The sequence below is a fragment of the Urocampus carinirostris genome, chromosome 2 (assembly GCF_059441175.1).
Source record: "Urocampus carinirostris isolate Australia breed hairy pipefish chromosome 2, RoL_Ucar_1.0, whole genome shotgun sequence".
Classification (NCBI taxonomy): domain Eukaryota; kingdom Metazoa; phylum Chordata; class Actinopteri; order Syngnathiformes; family Syngnathidae; genus Urocampus; species Urocampus carinirostris.
This window is the reverse complement of record NC_142350.1, coordinates 2,744,075-2,763,258: the sequence shown is the minus strand read 5'-3', so window position 1 is coordinate 2,763,258 and position 19,184 is coordinate 2,744,075. Positions and strand designations below refer to the sequence as shown.

Here is a 19,184-nt window from a genome sequence, read left to right as displayed (position 1 = left end):
TCCGCCCCTTATTTTTGATTCGTCTGTAAAACACATAACAGAATAAATTTCTAAAATAAATACATTACAAAAATATACAGTTGCAAATACATATTATACATGGTTACACATATTTACAAAGAAAGACGGTACACCGAGAGAGTTTTCAAAGCTTTAATAATAATAATAATATAATTTTCATCCCAAACCGTGCCTTTGAAAGGTACCAACACGCTAGTAGGATCACGTTCGCAATGTATCATACATAACTGTAAAGAAAAAGCGACCCGTAAATGTGAAGTTCACAGTATATCGTCTTCAACTTCCTTCTCATTACTATCGCTATTTAAGGCATCTTCCTCAGTGTCGGAACGCACCTTATACAGAAAATATACGCTAAAATTTTGAGATTGCAGTCCTTCTTGACACACATATTCTACTGGTCTTAATCTTACCTTTTAAACTCCTGCGCCACTGGTGGCCGTTAGAAAAATTCCATAAATTAGCCGCTTCACTGAATAAGCCGCAGGGCTGAACATTTGGAAAAAAAGTAGTGGCTTATAGTCCGGAATTTACGGTACTAATTAAGAAGCGACTTAAGTCAAAGTTACAGTGCATGAAGGTAAAAATACACGGGTTCCCCTGATGTTGTGTCCCAAATGCGGTATTTTGAAGTCGAGTATGCGGTATTTTGAAGTCGAGTCGAAGTACAGCGAAGTTGAGTAAAGTTAGTAGAGTTTGTCAAGAACCGGCTTCTTCGGATCACTAAAAGGAACCGGCTCCTTCGGGTCCTAAATGGCTCTTCAGGTTGTTTTTGCTTCTTTAATCCCAACATGACCAAATATTATGTAAAATTATGCACAAAATGACTTCAAGGAAGGGGGGATAGAACAAAAAAGAAAAAAAATTGAAAAAGTAGTGAAAAGCTGAGAAAAAAAAAGAAACAAAAGGAAACCTTTGGAAAAAAGCCAGAAAAAAAGAAAAGAAAGAAACGTGGAAAAAAAGTAAATGGATAACAAAAAGAAAAAAGTAACAGCTCGGAAAAAATAAACACAATGAGATTTTTTTTTTTAAGGAATTTTTTAAAAAGTAGAAAAAAAAACACAAAGTTTGTGTTGCATTCAAATAATTTCCAAATATATCAAGTGAATCTTGTTGCCAACATTGTACTTCCACCAAAAAATGTGATTAAGTACAGTTCTGTATCTTGCAACCGACTAAATAAGCCCCCAAAAATGTTAACATTATGCGACAAAATATAAAGGGAAAAAAAAAAGAAATGGATATTTGTGAAAGAATTGTAAGAACAAACGATGTTTGTAGGCCGTACAACCTTTGCAATAGTACATGAGTCAATTCATTCAAAAGAGAAAAATAATTTTGCATTGCCGGAAACTCAGCAAAATGTAACTTGATGTCAAGTTTTGGACATGTTTGATAAGTAATTATCTTGCCACACTTGGGATTATGGTTGCTCACTGTTGTTTCAAGCGTTTCTCACCGACTGTGTGAACGCTCAGACCCGTGGAAAATTAGAGGGAACATTGCTCACAGTACCAGTTTTTGAAACACTTACCCATAATGGAGCATTAAAGGAAATAGTTCAGCCAAAACAACGTTGTACAACGTGGCACTCTGAGGACAATAATGTGATGATGAGATGATATAGAATGTTTTTTCCTAAGTCATCTAGGTCCACAATGGTCTATTGCATGGATGCCAAACGAACGGCCCATGGGCTGGATCACGCCCGCCACAGGTTTTAGTTATTTTATCTTTATTTTGCTCTCTTTTTTTCCCCTTTCTCTCTCTTTTCCTCCCTTTCACTCTTTAATCTATTTTTGATCTCTCCTTCATTCTATTTCTTCTCTCTTTTTGTCTCTTCTTTCTTCCTTTCACTATCTTTATCCCTTTTTTCTCCCTCTTTTGCTCTTTCCCTCTTTCTTAATTTTTTTTTGCCTTTATTTCTTTCTTTCTCTTTAATCTACAACTCGGGCCCCCGTGAGGTTTTTTTTTTTAACCATGTTGCCGCCTGATCTAAAATGAGCATGACACCCTTGGTCTTTGTCTTGCACAGTGGAGGTCCTCGTTTTAAATATTAGAATATAGTCAGACTTGAAAGCACACTGTGGTACAGAAAGGCCTTAGATACTTTGTTAGCCTAGCAACCGTTAGCCGCTAGCTTCTAGGTGCAAAGGAACAGAAAGGGTGGTTTGCCGCTAATCCGGGGTGCCAATGTGTGTCATGTTAGTGCGTGTTGGGCACACTGACTTCTTTGTTCCCGCTCAGCTAGCGACTGGCGCTATAGCGCTTATCTCAGGGGTGCTAAGCATGCGGCCCACGGGTCGGATTCAATCCCTTGGCCGGCCTGATCTGAGACAACACTGAGATAAGTGCAAGAGAAAATACAGCTTTAGTTGGCTTCAGTTTTAAATATGTCCACTTGTTGTCACCAAACTTGGGCCAAACTCTTAAAGAGACTGTAGCTGTATTTCTTTTTCTGTTTCTTTCTCTCTTTTCCTCTTTTTCTGTTTCTTTTGTTTTCTCTCTTTCTCACACTTTCTTTCTCTTTCTTTCTTTCTGACTCTCATTTTTCTCTGTATTTCTTTGTTTTTCCTTCTCACTTTTTTCCTTTCTCTTGCTTTTTATTTCACTCTCACTTTTTACTCTTTTTCACTCCCTCTTTTTTATTTCTCTTTCTCTCTTTATTTCCCTCCTTTTTATCCCTCTCTTTCTCTTTTGTTTTTCTTTATTTCTCTTTTTTATATTTCCCTCTTTTTCATGCTCTGTTTCTCACTCTCTCTCTTTACTCTCTCTTCTTTTGTCTTTTTTGCTGTGTCTTTTAATCTCTCTTTGTTACTTTCTCCCTCTTTCAGTCTTTCTGCCTCTCTTTTTCGTTATCTTTCTCTTTGTCTATCCCTTTCTTTGTCTATTTCTTTCCCTTTCTTTTATTTTCTGTTTCTCCCTTTCATTTTTTTTTCTTTCCTTTATTTCACCCTTTCCCTACTTTTTCTAGCATGTGGCCCTTCGAGCTACATTGAGTTTGACTCCCCCTGGCTAGGCTCATTCCTACATAGACTCCACAAGATTTGTTTGACCCATAAAATAATCTTAAAAACAGAATTTAATTCTGCCCTGTTGCCAAAACTCAACCACAACTTTTTAGACAATTTCCGGTCACTGTTTATGGGTGGCCATCTCAACGCCGGGCCATAAAGCGGCTTACGATCCTTGATTTATGGTTTAATATCAGCAGCAATTGTCCGGTGTGGTCTAGAGGGCACCGTAAAATACATTAGCCGGGAAGCAAAACGCCTTTGCTTAGCGCTTATTAACTTTGTGCTAGCTTGGGATTCTATTGCCGTTAGCGCTCGCTTAGGGGCCTTACCTTCTTCATCTCGATTGACGCTGCGTGTCTAAATATGTCTGCTTTCTTTGTTTCAAACGATGACAATCTGACCTTTGCCTTTATGACACGCTTGAATGCCTTAGCTAGTCCTCTGAGCTAAATTGCATTGCTAAGTATGCTAAGTGAGCTCCCCCTGTGGTGTTAGACACACCTCCCGCTGTTTTGTTGTATGTCGCTTCTTCCTTTGTTAAATCGAGCTAATGGATTGGCGCACAAGTGAGGAAAACAAAATGCTCAATGTCTGGCAGATTTTGAACAGGGTTTCCACAGGAATACTTGCTAAACCTGGGTTAAAACTGGGAATGCTCGTCCAACTGAGCAAAAAATGAAGCATCTGATTAAGTTTTTTTATTTACACAGCGTTTGCACAGGTGCTTGAAATCCTTGAAAATGCTTGAATGAGTTTTAAAGGTCAGGAAAATGCTTGAATTTTTGAGTGAAGTGCTCGAAATTGTTGCCATTACCATGTTTCCTGACAGTCTGCCTGAATAGACCAAGCATAAATGAAGAAATTAAAAAAGGTGCGTGAAAATGATGCTGACACGCCTCCTCTGGTGGCTTGTGAATATGGTGTTGACATGTAAAGCGCCACCTACTGGTCGCACCCAAGAGGACCGCTCTATTTAGGAAACCCTTTTTTTTGGCATGGCTAATTGAGAAAAGCCGTCTCTTTTGGCTCCCATACGGATTCTCAAACTATTTGTTTTTTTTTCACTGATTTTTATCAATTATAATAAAACATAATGCATGAAATTATTTTGTAATAAGTAATTTCATATGTCCTGCAGATAATACATGAAATATAGATAAAAATACTCACTCCGGGTGGCTGTAGCTCAGGAGGTGAAGCGTTCGTCTTGGGATCAAGACGTCGCAGGTTCGATTCTCGGCTCCTCCGTGTTATATGTCGAAGTGTGGACAAGACACTGAATCCCTAATAACCCTGATGAGCAGGTTGGTGGTGCTGCTATCGGTTAGTTGGTGTGTGTAAAAGTGAAAGTGTGAAGCACATTGTAAAGCGCTTTGGGGGGTCTTCATTGACTTGAAAAGCACTATAAAAATGCAGGACATTTGACTCATTAAAAAAAAAAGTTGTAAATACAATTTTAGCTCTCTCCACACCGAACAGATTAGTCAAACTACAAAGGGTCAATTCATGTTTATTTGTATAACCCCTAATCACAAGGAGTCTCAAAGGGCTGCATAGACCACAGAGTACAGGCTATTATTAAATCATCCCCTGATCTACAACTTACATGAGGGCAAGGAAAAACTCAAGCAGCCTCTAACATTGAATGCAATCTGCTTCGGAGCAATCAATATAATTAATTTAGCTTTTTGATACATACAGTACTCTTTGTCGTCTTCCGTATTGAACTCGATTAATACCCACCGCCTATAGAGCCTTTTCCTTGCTAGTACACAAGTGTGAAGTCGCCAAGCGGCGCGTGCAGTGTTGAAGCAGAATGGAAGAATTGATGTCAGTTTATAGCAGCTCATTGACACAAAAAAGTCCTAGCTCATAAGGCCCGGTCACACAGCCTTTCGCATCTGTATCGCGGGTAATATTTTTGTTTTTGTTTTTGCCCGCGGTGGAAAATGTGCAAAATTGGCCGGCGACTGTTTCGCGTCCTTATCGCGGGTAACCGCAGCTGCATCGCTGTGCCGCCCGCGGTTACCCGTGGTCTAAATTTTTGAGCAGCGCAAAACTTTTCCGCGCGGCCAACTGCGTGTGAATTTCTTACCGCGTGTAAAGCACGGCTGTAGCGCGTCTGTATCGCGATCTCAAAGCGTCCAACAGCGTCTGCTTCATTGGCAGAAATTTCTGCCCGTGATTCAGCCGCGATACGCCCGTGAAAGGCTGTGTGACCGGGCCTATAGATGAGAACAGCGCAAAATAGCAAAAGGTATGTACTAGCAGCAAGATGGTGACTTTTGGTCATTATCCAACCTAAAAAAAAACTTTCTTTTGATCGGCGCTAGGCTTTTTTTCATTGAAAGTATTGGAGAAATTGAAAAAATCGCCTTGAATGTGCTTTAATTTGGACATGAAAAAGGTGTACAAACCCTGTTTACACCTCCAGCCATATAGTCTTGTCGCTGTTGTTGTTTATAGCCAATACAGGGCACGAGCATCATCTTGCTTCTTTGTTAGCCATTTTTTGAGAGCACAACCAAATCTGGACAAATAAAACCTACTTTAATCATCTCACCCCCAAACACTCTTCGCTACATCTATTAACAACTCTGGGCGCTAGCTCGTTAGCACAGCTCATTAGCGCCATGACGGCCATCCAACTTCTCTGACCCGAGATGACCGATCCTTTGCGCCCCATTTAACAGCGCTGCCACAAGCTAGTGTGCCAATGAAAATCTTTTCTAGACTGCTAGGCTCTTAGCTGCTAAGCTAACAGTGTCCAGACGTGAGGAAATCCTCAATTTGTCAGATTTAGTTTTTCTGCATCATTGTAACTATTTGTGCTCAGTTATGTATGACATACTTTTGTCATGCTTTTTTAGTTTTACGACATTAAGTTGAAATTTCCATTCTAGTTATGCGGCCCAAGATGGTTATGGACGTCAAAGATTCATTCTAGCTAGCCTGCTAAAAGCATGGATACAGACGTCAAACATCCACAGCCAGCTTGCCACTGATGACTGTAAAGATGCATTCTAGCTAGGCTGCAACAGACAGCTGTAGATGTCAGAAATCACTTTTAGCTAGGCTGCTATTAACAACTACAGATACAAGGATCCATTTTTTTAGGTTGTTGTTGACAACTACAGACACCTAGAATCCAATTTAGCTGGGCTGCCACAGACAGCTAAAGATGTTTAAGATTCACAGACTGCTATGGAGATCAAATATACAAATTAGCCAACCTGCTATTGACTACTGTAGACATAAAATAACCATTTTAGCTGGGCTGCAACAGATGGGTATTAACATCAAAAATCCATTTTAGCTAATGGTGTTGAAGATTTGTTTTAGGTAGGCTGTCACAGACTGCCAAAGACATCAAAAACAATATTTGCTAGGCTGCCATTGTCAACCATAAACGTCATAGATTGAATCTAGCTAGGTTCCTACAGATGTCAATGTCACATTCTAGCTAGGCTGCTACAAAGGGCTCTAGATGACCAAGATTCCTTGCTTGTTTCAGCATTGTGGGCGGCATTATCTCAGGAGGTAGATCGCTCGTCTTGGGATCAAGCGATCGCAGGTTCGATTCCCGGCTATGTTGAAGTCTCCTTGGCCAAGACACTGAATCCCTAATCCCCCCAATAAGCAGGTCGGCGCCTTACATGGCTGCATGTCTGCTATTGGTGTGTGAGTGTTTGTGTGAATGGGTAAGTGTGAAGCACATTGTAAAGCGCTTTGGGAGGTCTTCATTGACCATTTGTGTCTCGGGCCAGATTAAAACCCTTCGACACATGTTTTACAGACTCCCAGTCGGACAAAAGAACATTTTTGACATCCTGCTTTTGTCACATGCTCTCAGTCATTATGGTGTTGTCATATGAAGTGCCACCGCCCCCTGCTGGTTGCACCCAAGAGGACAGCTCTATTTAGAAAACCGGCTCTTCTGGCTCGGCTCCCAAATGGCTCCTCAAATGTTTCTTCTTTGTTTTTGTTTTAATGATTTATTATCAATAATAATAAAACCATAGATATTTTTATTAGTTAGTAGTTTTTTTTGTTTTGCTGGGATCCCTGAAAAACACATGAAATTTTATTTAAAATATTCACAGAATGTGTAAAATACTAAACAATTTAGCTTTTTAAACACTAAACAGATTTAAAGTCGAACAACACAAAATCCCTCAAAATGCAAAACAATAATAGAAAAAAATTAAAATATGAACTCTTTAGTGGTATAAATGAATGATAAAGGGCAAAAAAATAATTATTTATCATACTATTTCAACCAATTTTGACACTGATAGGTAAAACAAAAAGGAAAAGATCAGCAGTCGATTGAAAGATTGAATGCACTTTGAAGCAATCAATATCATTAAAATGCGTCCAAATTTGGCTCATTTTTCTGCTTATTATACCTACAGTACTTTTTTATTTTTTTTGTCTTACGTATTGAACTCCATGAATACCCAACACCTATAGAGGAGCCCTTTCCGTGTTTGTAAACAGGTGTGACTTAAAAAGATCATAGATGAGAACAGCGCAAAATACTAGCAGCAAGATACCGACTTTATTTTAGTCATAAAAGTTAACAAAAAAATAATGTTCTTTTGACTGGCCCTGGATTTTTTTTCTTTTGAAGGTACTAGAAAAATTGAAAAAAAATGGCCTTGAAAGTGCTTGAAAAGTGCTTTAATTTGGCCATGAAAAAAGTATACAAACCCCATTACCAACAAGCACTTTTTTGTACAATTACTTACTTACTTTTATTTCTATAAGTACTTATTTTTTCCTCATCTAATATGGAGCACCAATCCTGCTATATGTATAAATAAATAGGTAGCAACAAACATATGCCATGGATAGAAATGAACACGTGAATGAATTGCGCAAGACTTAAATATTTGACATAAATACCATTGATTGATTTAGGTTTGTATTTTGTCGTCTATTTGTTTTAGTATTAACTTTGTCTTGATTTTGTATGTTATTTTGATGAGGGGGCGGGTCAAACTGGCTGAGCTTTTGACTAACCAATTGGTTGATCGGTAATGATTAGCGACTACGGTCTCATTTGAATAATATTTTGTTTTAATCAAAACATGATAAAAAAGGACCATCGCAATATGCGATAAAACATACGACAAAATCAATAGATGGCTAGATACTTTATTTGTCCCCGTAGGGAAATTCACACTTCCAGCAGTATCCTTTTGTTGTTTATTAACAGGATGGCCTCGGGCTGCTGTGTAGTAGTTTAGCAACAGCGGAGTGGATGACGTCACACGCTAGGCCAAAGGTTCGGCCTCCCTGCAGCAGATGGAAATCTTTGTGCCCAGGGTTACACCGTCTCGTGTTCATGTAAATAGCGAGTCCACCTCCTCTCCGCTTCCCGCAGGCTTTTGTGTCTCTGTCTGTCTTAACAGCGATGAAGCCGGGTAACTCCGGGTATCTCCGGGTAGCTTCACGTTAGCGTCCGGGATGGTAGACGTGAGCCACGTTTCGGTAAAACACAGCAAACTGCACTCCATGTACGTTTTGATGTTTTTCACCAGCACAGCCAGTTCGCCGGTCTTATTTGGTAGAGAGTTCACATTTACCATGATTACAGACGGTACCGAAGGCTTATAACGTTGCTAGCCGCTTAGCCTTCACCTTAGCTCGGCTCTGCATCCTTGATGGGACCCCCACATCACGCCGGCACGAGAATTTTTCAGGGCAAGTAGTTGATTCCTCGAATAAACGCATTTGTGGCATTAAAACCCATAACGATAGGATCGAAAGTAATCCAAAGTGTAGTTGTCAAACGGGACGAAAAACACCGAAGATAGAAGCAGACATTTAAAACAATAAATCACAAAACGAGCGAAATAACATGGAGCTGCTGGATAGGCTGCCGTTCGCGACGGCGCCTATGATGTAATGTCAATGACAAAATACACGCCGAAACAAAGGGAAAAATACATAACAAAATAAATCACATCATACATTACAAAAAATGACTACATGATAAAATTCATGACAAAATAAATGATAATTTACACGATAAAATACAGAACAAAATATTTGACAAAATACATGAAAAAATGATTGATAAAATATTCAGCAAAATACATGGTAAAGTACACGAAAAAAATCTTGACAAATTAAATGATAAAATACACGACTGAATAAATACAGAAATAGAAAAATTACAAAATACATCAAAAGTTCACGACAAAATGATGAATACGAATACACGATAAAATACGGAACCAAATACACGCCATACTACACGACAAAATGCAGGACATGTTTCACGGAAAAAAAATCACGAAAAATTGAATGATGAAATACCCGACAAAATAAATACAGACACAAAAAATGGCATAATACACGCCGAAATACACAACGTAATAAATGACAAAAAACATGACAAAATACATGACGAAATACTTTACTCTATCTAATACACGACAGAATATACAACATACACGACAAAATACATAACAAAATAAATTATGAAATCCACAACAAAATACTCAAAATATACAACAAAATCCCCCCAAAACACGACAATATACATGACAAAATACATGAGAAAATAAATGAACGACCAAATACACTATTTACACGACAAAATGATTGACAACATAAATTACAATCCACACAACCTAATACATGATGAAATTAAGAGCAAAATACATGACAAAAAAAATGACATAGCACACAACAAAATATATAAACTATGCGACAAAATACATAAAATATATGACATCATACACTGCAATACACACGAATACACACAAAATAAATGATAACATGCATAAGTATACTGTATGAATGAATTGAACTGGTGTGATATACTTAGCTTCTATGTAATTTAGTCATGTGTTCATTTATTTGTATGGCACATATTTGTAGCTATGTGTTTATTCACACATTTATTTGTACATATGACAGAATCCGTCCTCCATAGTTCAAAAGATCCTTTAAAGAATCAAAATCATTTTCTTGGGTAAATTTTCCTTCAGTAAAATGTTTTTCGTCCCCAGGCAACAGGCCCTTTCCTAGTAATTTATAATTCATAAGCTTCGATCGTGCTGCTCTAGATGACACATGGTCGCCTGCCAGAATAAACCCTAAACGGCTTTCGCTAGCTAGCTCATTAGCGCCCCTGTGGAGAAAACGAGTATGAAAGTAAGACGTTTATGGCCACCAACGTATTTTTTGTCATAAATTAAGAGAGCTCCTTACACAGAGGGGCCCTTAAGTCTTTAACGGGGTCATTACCCGGGCAGGAAGTCACCCGTCGCTAAAAATGGCCACTTCTCAATACCCATTTGCTACTGCTCTTTATTGGGTCCCGTTGGGTCGTGTCGGGCACTAATGTAGGTTAACGATTGCGAGATGTGCTGTTACAAATTGATCGGTGAGGTGTTGGCGTGAAAAAAAGTCGCCAATGTGGTTTAGCGCTTCACTATCGTTTATTGATTTGAAGCTCACAAATTATTTAGTAGATAAGAGAAGCTGGAGATTGTAGCATTAGCTTTTCTTTTCTCTGTTTTGATTTTTAAGTCTGCAATTTAGCATGTCGCAACATGCGTCGTAATCAAGAAATTAGCTCTGTTAGCAAATCATCTAGCAGAAAGATAAGTAAGGTTTTGACAAATTGCCAACATAAATGGTACAAAAATAGTTTAAATATATTAGAGCGGTGTTTTGGTGACATCTTGGAGGTTCAAATTATTTCAAATTTTTTATGTTTGTCTTTTTTATATGACAAAAACTATTTTTGTCGTCTTCTTTGCTAGAAGAAAGTAGTGTCATTTTATAAACTAAGAATTAGCATCATGGTCTTAGCCTAAAGCTAGCAGTGTCATTTTATAAACCGAAAATTAGCGTCATTGTCTACTTATATGCCAAAAGCGAATTGTCTTTTTCTGAACCCAAAATTGGCGCCCATGTCTTCATTGAATGCTAGTATTGTTTTTTCACACATATAAAATAAGCATAATTGTCTTCTTATTCAAAAGCCAGCTTTGTTATTTTAAAATACAAAAACTAGCGTCTTTGTCCTCTTTAAACACTAGTGGGTTTTTTTCACAAGCCAAAAATTAGCATTGTTGTCTTCCTGGCCAAAAGCTAGCTGTGTCTTTTTAGATACATATAATTAGCATTGTTTTTTCATAGCCGAAAGTCAGCTTTTTTATTTTATTTTTTTATTTTTGTCTTCAAACCCCAGTGTTCTTTTTTTCACAAACTAAAAATTAGCATAGTTGTCTTAGCCAAAAGCTAGCGGTGTCGTTTCATAAACCACAAATTTGCGTCATTGTCTACTTTTTTGCCAAAAGCTAGCATTATATTTCCATAAACCCAAAATAAGCAACCTTGTCGTCATTGAACGCTAGTGGGGGTTTTTTTCACTCACCAAAAATTAACATTGTTGCCAAAGGTTAGCGGTGTTGTTTTATAAACCACTGATTGGTGTGATTGTCTACTTGTTCACCAAAAGCTAGCATTGTCTTTTATAAACCTAGAATTAGCAACCTTGTCTTAATTTAACAATAGTTCTAAATAGTTTTTTCACACACCCAAAATTAGCATTGTTGTCTTCTTTGCCAAAAGCTAGCAGTGTCTTTATACAAACCCAAAATTAGCTTTGTTGTCTTTTTAGCCAAACGCTAACGACGTCTTTTTACGAACCAAACATTTGCATCCTTGTCTTTTTCATCGAACCCAGGGGGGTTTTTCTCACATCCCCAAATTTTGTATTATTGTCTTCTGTTTTGCCGAAAGCTAGCATTTTGGTTATCATACACCCAAAATAAGCATTCTTGTCTTAGAAAAAAGCTAGAAGAGCCAAAAGCTAGCGATGTCTTAGGCTCTAAGTTGGCATAATTGTTTTCTTAACTCTTTAACAACTAAGCATTTTCTGAAAAAATTGGGAAAAAAAGATTTTTTCAAATAACCAAAGTGCAAAATAAAACCCAACTGATGAATGTTTTCAGTGCGACTAAGATGTTAAGTATGTTATTATCATTAAGTATATTAAATATCGACCGCAAGAACTGAAAGCCACTTTGGGTTTTTTTCAGGCCGCTGAGATAGCGCTAAAGCTAGCCAAATTTTTTTTGCCAGCGAAGCCCATGGACTTTGATTGGCACTTCCTCCCCTTCCTCCTCGTTTCCTCTTTTCTCCACGGAGGAAGTCCCGCCCACTTCCTTTACGCCCACTTCCTGTCTGCTCTCCTAGCGCTAACACGGCCACAGCTAAAAGAATCTGACAGGGGGAAAAACGACTTTTGGGATATTGGACACATTATGGTGAGTTCACGTGCCAGCTGAAAATGGAATTTTCACTTGTGAGTGTAATTTTGTTATTAATCGAAGTAAAAATATCTTAAAATTAGGAAAAAAAAACTAGCAGATGGTGTGAGACTATTATTTATTTATTTTAATGAGAGAATAATTTAGTTATAAATTGAAGTAAAAATATTGTATAATTTGAAAAAACAAAATAAGCGACATTTTCTGACAAGGGGTAAGATTATAAAAAACAATTTTTGCAACATGAGTATAATTTTGTTAGAAATATAACTAAGAATATAAAATTAGAAACAAAAAGTAAAATAAGCCCCATTTTCTGACAATAGGGTGAAATTAAAAGGGGGGAAAATGAACAACAAATGACATTTTCATTCAATCGTGTGGGACAATTTATTTATTTGAATGAGAGAATAATGTTAAATTGGAAAAAAAATATCGTATCATTACAAAAAAAAACGACAAGAGTTTCTGAGGGTTTTTTTGGAATGCGAAAAAAAACCCGTAAATTACAGGAAAATATGTCAAAGGCAATCTGTAAAATAAAAATGTTGTTTTAGACAAAAATAATATTTATACTGCATACTTTCGTTGTCATTTTTTGACCGATAAATAGGCTTAGGAAATGTATCATAAAAATAATGAGTTCTCTACACTTTAAAAAAAGAACTTTTTTCGAATACTCACATTTTTAAATACAGGGGTGTCAAAGATGCTGTGCCTTTAAATATTTCTCCCTCTGTCTCTCTCTCTTTATTCATTTATTTATTTATTTATTCATCCCATGTTATCACTCTATTTTTTTCTCTCTCTGTCTTCTTTATCTGACTTTCTCTTTCCCGCTCTCTTATACTATCAGACTTCTTTTATCTATCTTACTCTTTCTGTCTGTACTTTTCTTTCCTTCTTTCTCCTTTTTTCTTTTCTGTCTCCTTTTTTCCCCTCATTATCCTACTCTATCCCTTTCTCTCTCTCTCTCATTTTTCTTTCTCTTTCTTTATCTCTGTGTCTCTTGTCTCCTCATGTTCTCTTTCATTTGTCTTTGTTCTTTCTCTTTCTCTCTGTCTTTCTTTTTCTCTTTTTCTGTATCTCATTTTCCCTCTCCTTCTCTTCTCCCCATCTTTTATTTTTTGGTTTTCTTTCTCTGTATCTCTCTTTAGTTCTCTCTTTCTCTTTATTTCTCTCTGTCTTTCTTTCTCTATCATCTTCTCTCTCATTCTCTCTGTCTTTCTTTCACTCCACTTTCCTTTCTCTCTTTCTCTCTCTCCCTCTATCTCTCTTATGCTTTTTCTCTTCTGTTTTATTTCTCTCCGTTTTATCTCCTTCTTTCTCTCGCTCTCTCTCTTTCCCTATCTCTCTTCTCTCTGTCTTTCTCTTTAATCTACTAGCCCGGCCCCCGTGAGTTATTTTTCCTAGCATGTGGCCGCCAAGCTAAAATGAGTTTCACACCCTTTCTCTATAACCTTAAAAGGGATAGAACAAGATGATAGGATCGAATTATATCCTTTTTAATGACCCCCAAAAACATTACGTGCTTTATTTTGTATTTCAACTATTTTTTTACTTAAATGTAGCAATTAGAAGTAAGATGCTTCCCCTGCTCAGTTTTATTTTCTTGACAGGATTTCCTGTTTGCAACAATGTGACAACACTCTTTTTCTAAGTTATTTTTGTTCTGCCCTGTGTGGTATTTCCTTTTCCGTTTAGGAAGCATTTAATAGTTCTCGAATTCCTTTCCCCACAATCTCACCTGTTTGCGTGCTTTTTATTTTTTTTTAATCTGCTCTTTCGCCCCAATGGCCTTTTTACTACAACTTTTTAGGATTTTTGCCTTATTTTATCCACAAGAAAATGCCCCCAATAGCAGGCAGTTGCCTTGCATGGCTGACGCTGCTATCGGTTAGTGTGTAAAAGGGAAAAGTGTGAAGCACAGTGTAAAGCGCTTTGGAAGGTCTTCATTGACCTCAAAAGCGCTATATAAATGCATTTACATTTACATTCCTCAACTTGCAGGGGAATACCCATTTTATTTGACTACTAGAAGTCACTGTAAACATAGCTACAAAGCACAAGGAATAATACAAACTACGGAAACAGGAAAACTACGTCACTACGGTAAAAAAGTGACGGATAGGCAAAACATTTTAACAAGTTTTTAAATAAGAAATAAGAAAACAGTAATCAACAGTAATTTAAATCCAAGCTTAAAACACACTTCTATTCTATAGCATATAAATAACCTATATTTTATGTTGACAGAATCTGTGAATTATTTGCCCTCATGTAGGTTTTACATCAGGGGATGGTGTAATAATAGTCAGTGGTTTGCAATAATCGGTGGTCAGTGCAGCCCTTTGAGACTCTTTGTGATTAAGAGCTATACAAATAAACATTTGACTTGACTAAGAAAACAGTAATTCAAATCAGCAAAATAATCTGCAAATTTGATACATGTTCTTTTTGCAGCATAATCCTAATAAGCTTTATCAAAGGTTTTAAATATACTGTGCTACCTCATAAACAGACGATTACTATAAAGAAATCACTCACAATAACGTGGTTTAGTTTTCACGATTTTACTACTTCAGGAAAACACATCTGCTCTGCATTCAGATTGTAACAGTCTACCCTTATTGTTATGTGACAGTACAGTAGGTATTTGTAAAATAAATACATAAATAAATAAATAAATGAATGAACATGAATGCAGTACCTGTATTTGTCAAAAAAAAAAACGATCGAGCATGTATAAAGTTTTTTCTTTGGTCCCAGTGTATAATAGAATTGTGTTAGTGTTGTAAAAAAAAAAAAGATAATAAAGATTTCTATTTCACGGATTTCGCCTATTATTGGTTCATGAGGGATCACTTTAACAAAGAAATAAAAGGTAATCTGCTACCACTTATTAAAATGCATGACTGTTACAGTAATCTGCCTGATTACGGGACAAAAATAAAGATACTGAACAATTGCTTGTTATTTTGCAAAAGTAAAATCGGGCAATTTTCTGCGGCACACTAGACAAGCTGAGATGACACTCTAGTGTGCCCCGGCACACTGGTTGAAAAACACAGAATCAAATTGTAATTTTTTAAGGGCATTTTTTTCCCATGTTTATTAATCAAATGAAGATGGATGCACGTCTCGGTGAATAGTTGAATGGCTGTCAATCGCTGTCAACAAACTCAATTGTTTTTTGTTTTAATTCCCTCCTCTCCTTTTGTCTTTTGCCTGACGTTCGCATTGTTTGTGGGCAGCTTCTCTTTGTTTGTGTCACTTCCATTTTGGATGAAGGATGGGAGCATTTCTTTATTTTTTTTATTTTTCTTCTTTTTTGTATTTTAATGGCCCAAGGAGAGGGAGGGACATGAAATTTGAGTGTATTGTGGCCAAATCTTTCAAGGGCGGGGGTACTTTTTTGTTTTGTTTGTGGCCCCCTTCAAAGGCCAGAAGGCCTTTATTGCTTTTTTTGACGCTTTTGGGGCAGCGGTGTCCTGTTGCCATCAGAGTTGTAACCCTACAAAGAAAGATTGAGTGTTTAAAGTGCTTCTCAGGTTGCATGCTTGGAACCCGTAAGGTGACAAACAAGCATCCGTCTTTTGTTTGCGGCTTTGGTCTTGAGGCGTGGCGGAGGACAGCAACCCGAGACAAGCTGTGACCTCTCCGAGATCTCGTGACGCTTCCTGAAATTAGCCTTAGCGAGTACTTTTGGGTGAGAGAAATACAACGGGATAAGAGACAAATTGAGGGTGAAGAGACAAATATAAGGAGAGGAGAGAGGGCAGGCGAGGCGAGACGTCGCTAAGTTCTCATGATGCTTCCTGGAATTAGTATTAACATAAACGAGTACTTTTGAGAAAAAGAGAATAGTGAGAGGGAGAGAGCGAAAAAAGAAAAGTAAGAGCAAAATAAAGTGTTTGAGGGAGAGAGAAAGAATGAAAAAGAAAGAAAGACAGAAAATGTTGAATGAAAAACAAGAGAGAGGGAGAGAAAGAGGAAAGGAAGAGAGAGAGGAGAGTAAGAGAAGAAAAAAGAGTGGAGAAACGAGTGACAGAAAAGAATAAAAGGAACGGGGATAGGAATAAAGGAGATGGAGGAGACTGGGTGAGAGTGAAGAGAGAGGGGAACAGAGAGAAAGAGAAACAAAGACAGAGGACTGAAAGTGGGTGGGAGGAGAAAGAGAGAGTAAAAAAAGATAGGGAAGGGGGATAGAGATGGTGGAAAAGAGGAAAACAGGCAGGAGAGAAATAATTTGAAAGATAGACAAAAATAAAAAGAACAAAAGAAAGTGGAAAAACTGAGTGAGAGAAAGGGAGACAGAGAGAATATTAAGAGAAGAGAGAGTATTAAGAGGAAAAGAGGGGAGAGAGACAAACGAAGATTGGTGCGGAGAGGAAGAGAGAGGAGGACAAAAAAATAATTTAAAGTAAAAGGAGAGAGAGAGGAGAGAGGGGCAGAGCGAAAAAAGAAAGTGGGGGTGAAAAAGCAAGTGAGAGGGTGAGAGAGAAAGAGAGACAGAAACAAAGAACAAGACAGAGAAGGGGAGGGGGCATTGTTTCATGAAATCAAATATTAGATGCTAGACATACAAAGTGGGGTTTTAAATGAAGATTCTCAGTTTCAGAGTCAGGTTTCAAGTCCGAATAGGGTTTGAAAGGGATTCACAGTGCTTTCTCAAAATAAAGCCGGACGAAAAAAGGGGAAGGAAGTTTCTTCACATTAGCATCACTTCCTGGATTTTTGTTTCCAGGGACGAGTTGGGCATTAAGCAGAGTGACAGTGACTCAGTGAAAAACTGTGTGTGTGTTTGTGAGAGAGAGATAGAGAGAGAGAGTGAATGACTGAGTGAGCAAATATGAGAGTGAGAGAAAAAGAGAGAGAGTGAGAAAGTGAATGAATGAGTGAGAGAGTGTATTACTGAGTGAGTGAAAAAGAGAGAGAGTGAGTCCCCTCTCTTTTCCACAAAAAAGCCGCATGCTTGCTATTGATGCTGATGCCATGGCGACCGCTAGGTAGGAAGAAAGCTCCGATTATTATGGGATGAGTCACTCTTAGCGCCGCGCCCGCTTGGGTTCAAAGATCCCAACTTACGAGTCACGAGGTTTTTGTGTCAAAGTGGGCTGACCGTAACGAGCGAGAGGATAATGGTTGTCATGGCAACCATCACGATCAGGGTGACTGTGGACAAGGTTGATGATCATCACCGTTTTGATCAAAAGTGGCTTGATTAACATGCCAAAGCTAACTTTTTTTAACGTCTCTGCTAAATGGGTGCGTTTGGTCGTCTCATGAGGATTACTACTCTAATGATAACTTTTTAACTACTTGCCAGGTGTTGATTACTGTCTTATAACTAAGGCCGTGGTACTAACATTTTAACGTCCTGGCTAGTTGGGTTGCGTTTGGTCGTCCCGGAAGATGTTGATTGTCTTGACTATCATGCAGATCCATGATGCTGATAACTATTTAACGTTTCAGCGGGTGTTTATAATCGTCTCAATCACCATGAAAACCATCATGCTATTTTTTTGGAAGTCTCGCTAACTTTGGTGCGTTTGGTCGTCCTGGGAGGTGTTTAAGATCGTCTCGATTATTGTTAGGATGCTTACTTTTTTAACATTTTGGATAATTGGGGTGCATTTGTTCATCCTGGCAGGTGTTGATATACTTGATTATCATAAAGATTATTACGCAAACTTTTTTTAATGTCACCATGAAAACCATCATGCTAATTTTTTGGGTGTCCCGCTAACTGGGGTGTGTTTGGCAGTTGTTGATGAGCGTCTCACTATCATAAACTTGAGATTCTGATGCTTACTTTTTTAACATTCTAGCTAACTGGGTTGTGTTTGGTCATCCTGGAAGATGTTGATAATTGTCTCGATTATCATATTTGTATTGTCCCCTGCTAAATTGGGTGCGTTTGATTGTCCCTGGCAGGTGTTGACGATGGTCTCGATTTACATGAAGATCGTGATGCTGTAGCTAAAGTTATCGTTTTGGCTAACAAGGGTGCGTTTGTTATCCCTGCAGGTGTGGATGATCGTCTGTTAGCGTTAGCTTTAGCGTCGCCATGCCTCCGCCGGCCGACACGGTGAAGGTGGCCATTGAGTGGCCGGGCGCCTTCCCCAAGCTGATGGAGATCGACCAGGTGAGCAAAACAAACAACACAAATCATTTTAAGGCGCTAATAATACGAGTCATGATGGCGTGAGTCACCCTTCATTCGCTGGTAGTACACTATGGGCGTCGCTGTGGCAACGCTTGACTCCTCCTGCCTCCGGGCTCTTCATCACATCCTCCTCTTCCTCCTCATTTGCATATAAAAAAGGCGACGTGAGTCATGATATACGAGCAGGTTCTCCGGCTAACATCTGTACTGTATTTCCTTTTTTGTGTGGTTGAAAAATATATAACATAATATAGGTGTGAGTTAATTACACATTCTTAGTTTTTACAGTGATAAATTTTGTGGGCGAAAATGACATTTATTTTTGCTATTCTCAGAATTTAAAGAAAAAATATTCACAGTTCTTAGGTCATGAGATCGAAACTTCCTGTGTGGAGTTTGCATGTCCTCCCCATGCTTGCGTGGGTTTACTCCGGTTTTCTCCCACATTCTAAAAACATGCATGTCAGGTTAATTGGCTGGTCCAAATTGTCCCTAGGAGTGAATAAGTGAATGAGTTGTCTGTCTCTGTGTGTGCTGCGACTGACTGGCAACCAGTTCAGGGTGTTCACTGCCCAAAGACAGCCCCCCCTTGACCCTACTGAGGATAAGCGGTGCAGATAATTGATGGTTGGATTTATTGTTTGGGTTGTTCCCTTAACCACACGGCTTGTTGTGGCA

At 38.2% G+C, this 19,184-nt stretch overlaps 1 protein-coding gene across 4 annotated transcripts in view; it reads left to right on the top strand.

The window, feature by feature from the left end:
- Positions 1–19,184, top strand: part of elmo1 (engulfment and cell motility 1 (ced-12 homolog, C. elegans)) — a 65,231-nt gene that overhangs the window by 19,342 nt on the left and 26,705 nt on the right. For 3 of the 4 annotated variants that reach the window (XM_088328355.1, XM_088328352.1, XM_088328354.1), the window contains exon 2: positions 18,368–18,485. In XM_088328355.1, the coding sequence (XP_088184481.1) occupies positions 18,408–18,485 (78 nt within the window). In that variant the 5' untranslated portion in view covers positions 18,368–18,407. Of the gene's footprint in view, positions 1–12,248; positions 12,335–18,367; positions 18,486–19,184 lie in introns of those variants that run through there. The other variant, XM_088328353.1, reaches the window with a different exon arrangement.